The sequence below is a fragment of the Cucurbita moschata genome, unplaced genomic scaffold (assembly GCF_002738365.1).
Source record: "Cucurbita moschata cultivar Rifu unplaced genomic scaffold, Cmos_1.0 Cmo_Scf00017, whole genome shotgun sequence".
In the NCBI taxonomy this organism is placed as follows: domain Eukaryota; kingdom Viridiplantae; phylum Streptophyta; class Magnoliopsida; order Cucurbitales; family Cucurbitaceae; genus Cucurbita; species Cucurbita moschata.
Window position 1 is genome coordinate 3,323,039 of NW_019268533.1, and position 12,441 is coordinate 3,335,479.

Genomic DNA, 12,441 nt, shown 5'->3' on the forward strand with positions numbered 1-12,441 from the left:
CCCCCCCCCCAGAGGGTCAGAAGTGCCTAGTCGGGTCACGACCCCCCCCCAGAGGGTCAGAAGTGCCTAGTCGGGTCACGACCCCCCAAAGGGTCAGAAAAAACTAAATTGATCATCTCGTTGTTGGGTAGGTAACGGTGAACGGGACGGCGTACCACAAGAGCTGCTTCAAATGTAGCCATGGTGGGTGCACAATAAGCCCATCAAACTACATAGCACATGAGGGGAAGCTGTACTGCAAGCACCATCACATTCAACTGTTCAAGGAGAAGGGAAACTACAGCCAGCTTGAAACTGAGCGCCAAAAGGAGAATTCAGTGCCAATCAATACTCTAAATGCTAATAATCCAATGGAGATTGCAGCTGAATCTTAGTCTCCAACACAGTCTTCATTGTTTCCTTCAAACAAAAAACAAACAAAAAATGTTAAAACTCTTCAATTTTGTTGCTTGTTTTTTTTGCTTTTCCATTTCTCTGTAAACTGGATTCTTCTGTATTCTCTTGAGAAAGGCAGTTTGTTGATGTTTTCTTCAACATTTCAACTGATTGTTTATATTATTCAATATCATTTGAAGAGATTTATTGGGGAAACTTGAAGTGTGTCCATAAAAATGATCATAATCGTTAATCTCTATCTTAATATAAATAGTGTCTAATAAGTTATGGGAAGGTTTGGCACCTCAATGTCGGCTCTTCGATGCTTGAGATTGTAGTATGAAACAATATTTGTGTAATCAAACCTTCAATTCTAAGATAGTTGTCAATTCTTCCCATCAATTCTAAGACATTTGTTATCCAATTTGGGAAGCTGCTTTCGTTGATGAATAACTTGTTAGCTACTTCCATTAATGGATAACTTGTTAGCTAATTGTTCTACCCTTCTTATTTGGTGTAACATGTTACTTTGTGTTTTCTTGAGCTAATTGGTCAAGGAAGTTTTTCGAAGCTAAGGAAGTTTTTCGAAGCTCTAGTACTTTCAACTAGTTTGATTAGGGAACTTCAGTGCTATGTATGGTTCCTTGTTAACTTCTAGTTTGATTAGAGATCTTCTAAGGAAGGTCACAAATTCGGTTACTTGTTAACTTCTAGTTTGATTAGGGATCTTCTAATGTGTCGGGATAGTGATTGTGCAGCATTTGTTCTAACCTAACAAACAAATTAACCATGTGAAATTCGAACTTTGCAAACAATATCAACATATGCTTGAGCCACAGGTCATGTTTGAGAGATATTTTAAACTAAATCATGTGTCAATCTACATACCTTAATATAAACATTAATTAACAGCACAAAGATGAATAATTGGCTCCTCACAAGTTAGAACTAACAAAAACCATATCATCAATCTTCAAAAAGAGGGCACAAACAGACGAACAAAAAGCCTTGTATTGACAAAGGTAACTTCGTTTAACTAATCAAATTATCAATACATAACAAAAAAATGTACAAATGATTAGGAAGAACACAATTCCATCAGAGCCAATAGACTAAAGGATACATTCAGCATTTACAGTTTGTATATATATATTCTAAAGAAACACCTACACAGTAATGCACACACACCACTTGGCTTCATCATCAAATGATCCAGCCATCATCATATTCAAGAACCACTTTCAGACATGTTGTAATCCTTTAATAACAACTCAGCCACAGAAACAAGGAGCTCAACCATCTCAAAACCAGCAGCAGAAACGAAATCTATCTTTCCCAGTCTAGACTCTCCTCCTAAAACATCATTTGAAGAATCATGTGAAGTTTCCCCACTGGACTCAATATTTACCTCAGCTGACCAACTGATGGGTAAAGAGCTGCTAAGTGCAGTCTTTATGAGTTTTGCCTCATTGATTATGCCCTTTAGAGCTTCCAAAACGCTTGAAGTTGGACCTTCAGAAGTACCAGACTCTTTGGCCTGCAAATTAACAGAAGCTATAAGTGTGGCAACTTGAGCCCCATAACAAGTGATTTGATGTCCTTTTTGTGAATCAAATGATGCAAATATTATTAGCGCAACTTTAAAAATCTCATTAGATCCCCAAACTTTAATTTTATGTCTCATACGTTCATGATATATTCAGAATTTTAAAAAATTGACGAATCTAAATTGAGTTTTATATCTAAGACCCTAAATTTTCATCTTTGTGCCCAGTAAATTCGTGGATTGAAAAAATTATCGAATAGGTCGACAGCTTCACCAACTCCACACAATATCCTTTCTAATTGGAAATTTTCTCAATCCAAACTATTTGATCATCAATTCCTGTCTCTTTTAAGAATTTCTGGTTTAAAGGCGACGATAAAAAAAAAGGCTTAAGAGTATCATTGATCCATTGCAGAGTACTCCAATGAATTGATAAGGAGAAAGCCTCATCTTTGGAAGACTCGAAGATACAAACATGGGAGCCTCGAGAGGTTCGGTCTACTTCAATAAAAAAATGCTTTCTTTTCTATTGAGATTGATCTAATCTGTTGTGGAGAAGGGAGGATAGACTACAAGGTGGAGTCATGGCTGCAGTTTCCGATGAGGTGGAGGGGCGGGTAGGGAGGGAAGGGGGAGTGAGGTTAGATATGGAGTCAAATCAAAAACTTAAAGGGGACATATAAGTACAGTTAGAATTAAACTATTAAAAGACTTGGTTAACGTTCTTGAACTATATAAGAGGAGTAATGAAGGTAACCTTCAGAAGAGAGAGACGAAGCCTGTGAATTGAAGTGGTCAGTTGCTCCATGCTTTCAATACTTTCTCTAAGAGTAGCATTTTCAATTTTCATTCTGAAAACAAAATCAAAATAGACGAGCCTTTCACATATACAACTGCAATAAAGTTAACGATGCCAATGGATATCACATGCAATACCAAAACATACAAGAGTCGCAATCCAAGAACAGCATAAATGTTAACTAACCTGGCAAAATCCACAGCAGACTTTCGAGAAGAGTAATTTTCTTCGTTATCCACGTAAACTGCAGCTTCACTCCCACTGATTTCTGGCGTACCGACCCAACGTCTCAGATATGAAGCCTTCAGCAAGCCTTTTAGTTTCCCCTCTCTCTCGTGACTAACAAGTTTCCTTTCCACAGTCCCGGCTCCTCGTTTCAAATCATCAACACTTTTCCTTGCACACACACATATCATGCGAGTCAATTGTACTACTACTATCCATATCCATAAGATTACTAACTCTAGTTAAAAGATGGTGAAATCATTTTGAGGGAAAAATACAAAAAACTGTCGTAGAGCCATCCACATTGGTATATTGTCATGAGAATCAAACACAAGACAACAATCAGTCTCAAGTTGATAAGCAGATATAAACATACTCTTTAAGTAGTTGAAGTTCTTCCTTTACTTGGGCCAGCTCCATTAGTGCTTTAACTTTTTCATGGGTAACCTGAAATCAAATGTCATTATCATTTCAGAATCGGATCAACCAAGATTCAGTCTCATTCCAAGTAATAGTGGACCGTCGCAAGGAAAACTATAACAAAAATCCTTTTTATCCGACATTAATTTGGAACCACGTGCATCTAAAGCACCTCTTACTAAGATCAATGTAGTTGTATGTCAACTTATTGAGATTCTGTGTATTTCCAAAGAGAACGCTAATGAAGATCCTAAGATTAGGGTTTCTGTGAAGGATGATGGATGAAGGGAAAATTGGGAAGAAAATGAGAGAGGTTATGTTGGCTAAGCGGAAAATCAATTGTGTTGGAAAAAGTGAGGTTGTTTGTACGTATGGTGAATGGTGATTTGGAGGTCAAGAGGGTGGAGCCGAAGAGTAATCAATTGGCTCCACTTGCGGCAGCCATGGAGACTGTCCCTGCGGCGTCAAAACCAGCAGGGGTGGTGGAGAAGAAGATGAGTAGGGTTCAATAGCCATTGAAAAGAAAGGATCAGAGTTGCTAAACCGAAAGAGCTCTGATACCATAAGAATGTTTGATTAATCCACCACACCTAAATGGTGTGAAAGTTATCTTATTTATAATCAAATAAATTACAAGGATATGGAAATAGTAATAAATAGAAATAACAATAAATGGAAAGATACCTACGGTAATAAGACAAATATTAGATATTTGCCTTATAATAAAATATCAAATATAATATATATGGTAAACTATAATTTATTACTAAATATCCTTAACAAAAATTATAACAAAAATCCTTTTTTATCCGGCATTAATTTGGAACCACGTGCATCTAAAGCACCTCTTACTAAGATCAATGTAGTTGTATGTCAACTTAAAACAATAGCATGATGAACCAAGAAGACTCCGGGCCCTATTGTTAAGAATAGTGAATTACTATTTTCATTAACAGCATTTAACCAACCTGACAACCATATACTTCGACCCACATTGAACGCCAGGCCGCTGGTTGCAGATAAAATTATATCGAACCCATATGAAGTTTTACCATGAGCAGATTGAATCCATTGAGCAAATATGAGTTCAATTAAGATTCGTTAAAAGCATGTGAATGTATTGAATTATGGTATTTGAATAGAAGATTGTTTTAATAAAATTGGAACCATTGAATCAAATAAATTTGAGAGGCACATTGTCCTTTAGACATTTTAAAACGATATTCTTGAAATCTTGAAGCCACGGTGAAGGGTATAAAACCTGTAGTAACTTTCTCTGAAGCTCCTCTGTTTTTCTTTGAAGAGCTGCGTTGACATTTCTCTCTAGCAGATGCCTCTCTTCCTGTTGTGAAAGAAGTAACAGAGCTGAAACCTAACAAAAGATCAATAGTTAAGAGAACAATCAGAAGAAATTTAGGAAAAACACACCCTAAGATAGTATAGGAGTGGTTATTACTGAATCATGCAAGATAAGTTAACACAACAGAGGAACAGAAAAATACTATAGGAATAATAAAGTAGTACCTTTTCTTGAAGTGCCAAAGCGAGAGCTTCAGAGGCCTCAACATTTTCATCAGCAATGGGATCTGGTAACTCAGGAATTTTCATCTGCAATGTGTTCAAATGTCGTAAGAAATTTACCCCCATTTTCATGACAAACCCTACACATGCTCATAAAACTTTTCACTGAAGAATGGTTAGATGAAAATTCTGGCATTGACATCGCATTCCACTTGAAAACCAAAATACCATTGGAAGACCACACAGAAATCAGGCACAGTAAATAAGTTCACTCAGATATTCATGATACTATTTTCATTGAACGACAATATATATAAACTATCAATAGACAAATGGAATACTTCATGAGCAACCACAAATCTAAAACCATAAGCCTATAATACTGTTAACATAACAAGGACCGTAGCACAGAAACTGCATCAATTCTCCATTATCATTTATTCAAAGTTGAGGGAAGTTCATTTCTGCATCCACTATACCCACCTTGGCATTGGTAATCAAATGGCCATCCTCAGAATCATTTTCAGTTTTCAGCTCTTTCTCAGAATCTTTCAAATTCTGAACTGCCCAGCTATATTGCATGATCTTTTCTTCAATCTCTCCTATTGTTGAATTCATATTAGATTTCTCATTGTCCAATAAATTCAATATATGATCTCGGTGGTGAGAATAGTATTGATGAAACCCTGATATCTTGCTCTTGACCGTATCAGCCATGCGAATCTGCATCAGAGGTAAACAAGATGATTTATGGTATAAATTAGGTTATAGCTATTCGAAAGGTGGAAGAACTGACCAGCTTTAACTCCAAATCTTTCACCTTCAACTTTAAATGCTTTTCAATTTCCACACCCTACATCTCATATCATATATTGATTACCAGTTAAACCCATGATGAAGTTAAATGCAAAGTTGAAATATTGGAGAAAACAATCATACCATCCGTAGCTTATTTTGAAGATCATCCACTGTTTTCTTCATTGTCTCCAGTCCTTCTTCCAAAGAATTCTGTCTGAAGAGAAGTTAATCCATTTGCACACACAGACCATATTTAACCAAAATGTTGGAATACATAACATTATGTGCAACAAGGATAACTTGATTTGCTAGTCATAAAGATCATATATTTTTAATAAAAAAGATTCCAATAATATGAACAAATTACTCCATCGGGTTTGCTCCAAGATTCCAAACTGAATATATAATTCCTAAAGCTTTATTTGGCAAAAGTTGAAAATTTGTCTAAATTTTGCTTAATCAATATATACCAATCAATTTGAGAAGGAGTGTTGTCGAGTAGAACCTACTTGTAAGACAGCTCTTTCCTTTTTTACTTCTTCCAGTTCACCAATTTCTCGTTGTATCTCCTCCCTTTGTCTATGGTTACTTCTTGTTTTATTTTCCTTCTCAATTTTTGAACCATAGTAAATATCTTGTATATTTCTCGTCAGTTTTGAACCATTATAAATATTTCTTGGACATTTCCTTTACCCTTGTAATTTAGTTGTCGCTCCTGATTAAACTCTGATAGGTGAAGATAATCAAATATACTGTACCCTTCCTTTTCCCCATCTCAGAGAGTAATTACCAACATCTTTGAACAAAAGCTGCATAAGCATCAAAGACAATATAGTCCCAAAGAATGATGAGTACCTAATATTCTCAAAATTCTCCAATTTCTTTCTGACTATACGAACATGGTGAAAACAGAAAGCTGTTTGTATTGACATTTGGCCAAGTCCCTGCATTTTTTTATTTGCCAGGCCAACCACGAATCACAATGTTTCGAAAGTATTTTGCATCAGCACCTCAAACCTAAAGTTACATCTAAAAGAGAACTATTGCAACTTGCAAGGGATGCAAAAGGACAACTGATGTAAGCTGAATTTCTCAGGTATGCCTGCTTATTTTTTTTATATGAAACAATTTCATTGAATGAATGAAATGAAACAAAGAAAGACAAAAGATGGTTCCATTTATAGGGAATACAAAAGATTTCTACAATTTGTAGCTAGGGAATTTAAACTGTAATGACTTCACCAATAAAAAGCATTGAAAATAGACAACTTTAAGACTTCACTCGAAGATCCAATTTCGCCTAGGAGGATTCTTGAATCCTTTCTTGCCAAATCATCCAAAAAACATCTCTAACAATATTTGATCATAGAATTTCTTGGTCCAATTTAAAGGGGCAGTCTATTAAAAGCATCTGAAGCCAACCAATTGTATGAAGGGGGACCTTGTACCACCCGAAAGCACTAAATAGCTCAACCCAAATGTCAACAGCAAAGTACCAATGAATGAAGATGTGATCCTGTGATTTATTATCTTTCTGACAAAGGAGGCACCAAGATGAGGAGAGGGAGAACTCTGCTTCTTGCTTAGACAAGATTTTTATTCATATTCCAATTAAAAATTAGACATAATTAAGTCATTTCACTTGATCAATCAGGCATCCTGTTCCAATTAGATATTATAAGTGTGGCAATTTTTGCCTTAAACTTGGATAAATGTTGCTTAAACTTGAGTTATTCAATGGCCTCAATTTGTGCATGATCATGTTTAGTTCGGTGTGAAGCTTGAAATTTATGGAAATTAGTGAGTTGGAGATTTTTAAATTTCTTTTGTTAAAGTTAGTATGTGAATTAGCAGAAATTGAACAGAAGTTAGAAATTGTGACACTAATTGACACACCTTGCCAAGTTTAGGGTGAAAATTTATTTCTTTGCCTGAATAATTGCCGTAACCGGAAAATCAATCGCCCAGAAAAGAAAAGAAACACATATCAAATAATCTAGGTGAAGAATAAATAATATCATAAATTGGGAACAATCCAATTGCTAGATGAAAACTTACTATATATCTAGACGTTGATGAATCGTTGAAACTCCACATTTCTAGAGGATCATGTAAAAGACACTGACATTTTTCGTCCCAGCTAGTATCCACAAATTCTTCGAGAGAATTCTGTCTGATCTCGTAAAACTTATTGATTACCTAATAAATTGAGACAATAGCTGTTAGAAATGTGCAAATGGAAGAAACGAAGAACTTCATGCAATGACCTCCATAAAGAAAATATTAAATTCTCCAGATTGAAGAATAGAGAGTAACAAACCAGAAATATATAATAGTAGATATACCACAATCCTGACAATTAGCAAGGGGAGATTGAAGTTTGACAGGAAAGATTTGTTTCTTTAGACGTACCAAGATTTATACCCGGGGGTAAATACTCTTTTCTTCAATAAAACACTAAAAATACATTAGATGCTTTGGAATCGACCCAATCAAAAGCCTACTCGAAGTTGGTTGGCAAGAATACGTCAATATGAAACCCTCAGGACAAAAATATATAATACAGCAAGATATCTAGAAGTTAATTACAGTTTTAGATGGGCGGGTTTAAGATCACTTTTGGTTCATCGTAGAGCTGAAGTGATAACCATCTAACTAGGCTATTAAAATTGCTCAGATGCCATTAACTTTTTTATGCCAACAAGATGTTGAAAATATCAGAACAGGGAAAGGATGGGAAGGTAGGGACTTGAAAGGGTGGGTACCTGTTTTGAAACCTCATTCCACTCTTCTTGCCTGGCTAGGTTAATGCGTAGTGTATCATTAGTTTCCCTCAAATCAAGACAATCAGAAGACAACTCTTCTAATCTGCATCACCAACACAAGATACTCATGATTTTGGGTGAGGATGGAACAGAAAGAAGAGGTAGGGAAGTGCGAAAACAATATGTAGAAATCCCATAAAACCAAATAGAATATATGGACACTAAAAAAGCACCAGTTCACAGATATTATGCTGCCCACCACCATTTAGAACTCCATAAATAACGTTTAAAAGCTATTCTAACCAGGAAAAAAAGAAGAAGAAAAGAACAAAAAATTAGGAGAGGAACACATGATATGTATTATGATGCTAACTTGCTACACTATCTAACATAGCTTCACAACCAGTACAGCCAAAGCACATAGAAAATACATTGCAAAGAGAAGATGATAGGATAACAAAAAATCAAGTGAAATGAGAAAAAGTAAACATTTGTCCAACTACTGTTAGATCTTCAACCCTCTCACTGTTTAGGATGGTTCTCCAAGTTCATGTGACGGTTTATCGTCTGTAGTAGTGGGCTGTCTTTTATGTTTCAACTTCCAAGCATCTTTCAAGCATGGTTAAGAATGGTGAGATTCTAAATGTAAGTTGATAGCCTTTGACAAAAAAAACTATTTAATATGGTTCGTTATCACTCAAGACAGAGTAGATTTTTTTCAAGTGTGATTTTTCAGCAACCACCAACATCTGATGAAAAGATATGTAGTACCTATTTTGGACCTCTTTAAGCTTTTGCGACATTGACTCTTCTTTCTCCTTCGCATTCTCAGCCTGTTACCAATCATAAAGCAATTTCAAAATTATTTTAAATCAGAAAGAGAAGAAAACTATAACCATGAAACTTCAAAATTTAGATAATGAGGACTTGCATGACCTCCATAATGGAATGATCCCGTTCAGCAAAAGCAGTAGCAACGCAACCTTGGAAAAACTTAAGCTGTTTCTCTGATTCCAAATTCTGGAAATAAAGAAGATTTATAATTACAACTGAGATGGAGGATAAAGCAAGTACCATTGAAATAGAAAACTTAACACGTGAATTTTAACTACAAAAAACCCTCTTCCGCCCTCCCTCCTCTCTTTTAGTAAAATTCTTTATTAATTATGGTGTTGGTATTTTCAATTCTTTATAGAAACAAGTTATGAAAAGAAGCACAAATAGACAAGAGCGCAGGAATCAAGAAAAATACCTTTGCAACCTCTGAACTGTGCAGATCTGCCAGCTGACTCTGGTGGTGACATTGAAGAGAAATATAAGCTTGTAAAGGAGGTTTGTCCCAAACTTAAATGAAAAAATAACCAATAACCATCATACTTTTATTCTGTAGGCTTCTGCGAGTTCCTCTTGAAGATTGTGATTCTCTCTGGTACAAGCAGCAAACTTCTTTTTCAGGTTCTCAATCTCCTGTTCCAGCCCAGCTGTCCTAATAGGGGCGTAAACGTTTAATAATCATGTTATAACTCAACCATTTCAATAAATACAAGGCCAACCTTCGTCTGCATTAAACACATGGAAGCCTACCTCTTCCTTTTTAAAGTGGGTGGGGGTAAAACAGAAAAAGAATTTGGAAAAGTTATGGTACCTCTGAAAATGCATTCGAGTGGCCACAGAAAGGTAACCAGGTCCAGATTGCTGCATGCATAATTGTTCGATATCTTTTCTTAACTCATCACGCTCTGCAGGATGTAAAAATCAGCATTGAAAAGATTACATCATTAAATAAATGCAGCAAAGAAAAATATGAAAACCCCAAACTCAAAACACCAAAAAAAACTAGATGGCTACACGAATCCAACCATACAAATAAGCAGAAGAAGCCTCTAATTTGTCAAATGTGAGCCTAAAATTTTTGTGCAAACAAAGAATAATGATAAAGATTTGTTGCACAAGAAATTACAATATACCTATACTTCTCCTCGAGATAAAGAAAATGCAGAGTTGCAGAAAATGATCATCTAACATTGCATTCTTCTTTTGCTTTCGATATACCATGATGACAAAAGATAGCTTAAGGAGTTTTGGACTCTTGAACCTTCAAAGTCTCATGTAGACTGTTTTTTTTTTTTTTTTTACCAGTTTGATCAACCCACCTTGTCGTCTAGCGATCCCCAAGAAAATTAGTCTTCTCTTGGGAGATTGCTTTGGGAGGAAAGTTAAACAGCAAAGATTTCCCTGTCTTTGGTTTTAGACTACAAGTCGTGTGTTCAATGCATGATGTTGGAAGGCCAAGATTTTGTCCTATGGAGACATCCCTCTACTACAAAATCTAGAGAAATTTTCTAGAGATCTCAGTGTCAGTTCAGCTATAGGGAAGGCTACTGATTATGATAAAGGAAGTACTCATCTCCCTCTTCTTCTTAGTGAATGTTGATTTCAAAGCAGGCAATTATTCTTTCCTATCATATGGAATGTCTGACAAGAGAGAAACAAGAGCGGTCTAGGGGATTTGAAGTGTGGCTAACTCCAATACTTCTCCTTGGACATTATCATATCTTTCATATTTAATGACCGACTGGAGTCTTTTAGCATAATTCTATTAGTTTCCATTTACTCCAGCACCATTTCTTCGGGTACAACTAATATTCAAAAGTACAAGAGACTTCCATAATAAATGAACTCAAGAAGTCTTCAATTCTATTTCATTTCCCTTTTTCTCAGCACCATTTCTTCGGATGCAACTAAGAAGTGAAAGTACGTGAGATTTTCAAAATAATATACTGAAGTGATACTGCCAACATTTAAAAACCATGTACAATAAATGGGAGATGACATACCATGTTCCAACGATTGGATACGAGTGAGCAAATTTTCATTATCAGCTAACTCTTGATCCATTTTGAGTGTGATAATAAATCTGCAAGATAAGTAAATTACAATTCAAACAACATTTTTGTAAACCATACTCTCCAAAGGGAAAATAGAGATCTAAAAGCTCCCACAACCACCACCACCCTTCTACATAATGACTCATTGTCCTCCCCTCTATTTTCCATCCACCATTTCATCACTGTTTCTAATTTCATCTTTACGCACCATGAACTAATCAATGAACCCCTTTCTTCTTAAACCACAACTAACAAAAAGAACACATGACCTTCACTACTGCATCAATTCACACAAATGCAAGCGTACGCACTGAATAACGGGTCAATCAAATGAACCCTAATAAAATCACTTCAAAATTCACAACAGAACGAACATTTCCGCACAGATAACCACAAAATCCTCCAATATTAGTCCGAACAGTTTCCATTAAAGAACGAGAATCAAGAAAAACACCCGCCGCAACCATACCCAACTGAGATTTATCGCTCGCATAACTACAGATTATTGAACGAAATGCAATCGAAGTATACACACATACCTGATTACTTGAGCATATTAAACGAGAATTGATGCGTTTTTTTTACTGCAGAGCGGAAGTGGGTGGGGAAGGAAGACGAAGATGATGAAGGAAACGGAGAATCTTATGAATCTTGAAGTAAAAGCAATACGAAAAAATGGAGAGAAGGGTAAAAGAGATAGAAAACAAAAAGAGACAGCCGTTTGTAATCGAACCCCTTCCTCCTCCTCTCCCTTTCCCCTCTGTCTCGCGGCTGTTGACAGGACACCCTTCTGCTCTCCGCAAAAGAACGGCTAATGCCTCTATTCATTATATAATTTGGTTCGTCTTCACAGCATCTCTGGATTCAATTCAATTATTTTAATTATAAACTTTTTCAATTTAAATAATTTTTATTAAATAATAAATCGATTGTAAATTTATTTTTTAATAAAAATAATATATTACTTTCTAAAATACCTTTAAATATTTAATTAAAATTTACTACTCAATTTCATTATATATTTTTAAATTTTATCTTCTAAATAGTTATATATATATATTTTTTTAAAATAAATTCCGTTTATTTAGTTTAATCTAATTTAGT

General features: G+C 35.4%; 2 protein-coding genes across 5 annotated transcripts in view; one reads left to right on the forward strand and one right to left on the reverse strand.

Annotated features, from left to right (window-relative positions):
• The window catches only part of LOC111455348 (LIM domain-containing protein WLIM1-like), a 3,346-nt gene extending 2,761 nt beyond the window's left edge, over window positions 1-585 (forward strand). The window contains exon 5 of the mRNA XM_023096975.1: window positions 132-585. Coding sequence (XP_022952743.1) covers window positions 132-374 — 243 coding nt within the window. The 3' untranslated portion in view covers window positions 375-585. The remainder of the gene's footprint in view (window positions 1-131) is intronic.
• Window positions 586-1,368: 783 nt separating this feature from the next.
• On the reverse strand, window positions 1,369-12,146 carry LOC111454939 (myosin-9). 4 transcript variants are annotated; one of them, XM_023096421.1, is made up of 18 exons: window positions 11,877-12,146; window positions 11,287-11,366; window positions 10,095-10,188; window positions 9,827-9,935; window positions 9,702-9,740; window positions 9,386-9,469; window positions 9,221-9,282; window positions 8,450-8,552; window positions 7,743-7,883; window positions 5,826-5,894; window positions 5,683-5,739; window positions 5,370-5,609; window positions 4,890-4,973; window positions 4,627-4,737; window positions 3,322-3,392; window positions 2,907-3,110; window positions 2,679-2,814; window positions 1,369-1,912 (listed from the first exon to the last, which is right to left on the reverse strand). In XM_023096421.1, the coding sequence occupies exons 2-18, from the start codon at window positions 11,345-11,347 to the stop codon at window positions 1,604-1,606; spliced, it is 1,974 nt and encodes a 657-aa protein (XP_022952189.1). In that variant the 5' UTR covers window positions 11,348-11,366; window positions 11,877-12,146; the 3' UTR covers window positions 1,369-1,603. The 4 variants fall into 4 exon arrangements, with proteins under 4 accessions (XP_022952189.1, XP_022952190.1, XP_022952188.1 ...); XM_023096422.1 differs by having other exon boundaries at window positions 1,373-1,912; window positions 2,679-2,772; window positions 2,907-3,116; window positions 11,877-12,145; XM_023096420.1 differs by having other exon boundaries at window positions 1,373-1,912; window positions 2,907-3,116; window positions 11,877-12,145.
• Between the last annotated feature and the right edge of the window lie 295 nt (window positions 12,147-12,441).

Excerpts from the sequence above, each read along its gene's own strand:
- LOC111454939 (XM_023096420.1), bottom strand. The coding sequence starts at position 11,347 with ATGGATCAAGAGTTAGCTGATAATGAAAATTTGCTCACTCGTATCCAA. Across the intron at positions 3,117-3,321 it reads GAACTTCAACTACTTAAAGA|GAAAAGTGTTGATGATTTGA; the intron begins GTATGTTTATAT and ends TGTGTGTGCAAG. Across the intron at positions 1,913-2,678 it reads TTCGTCTCTCTCTTCTGAAG|GCCAAAGAGTCTGGTACTTC; the intron begins GTTACCTTCATT and ends GTTAATTTGCAG.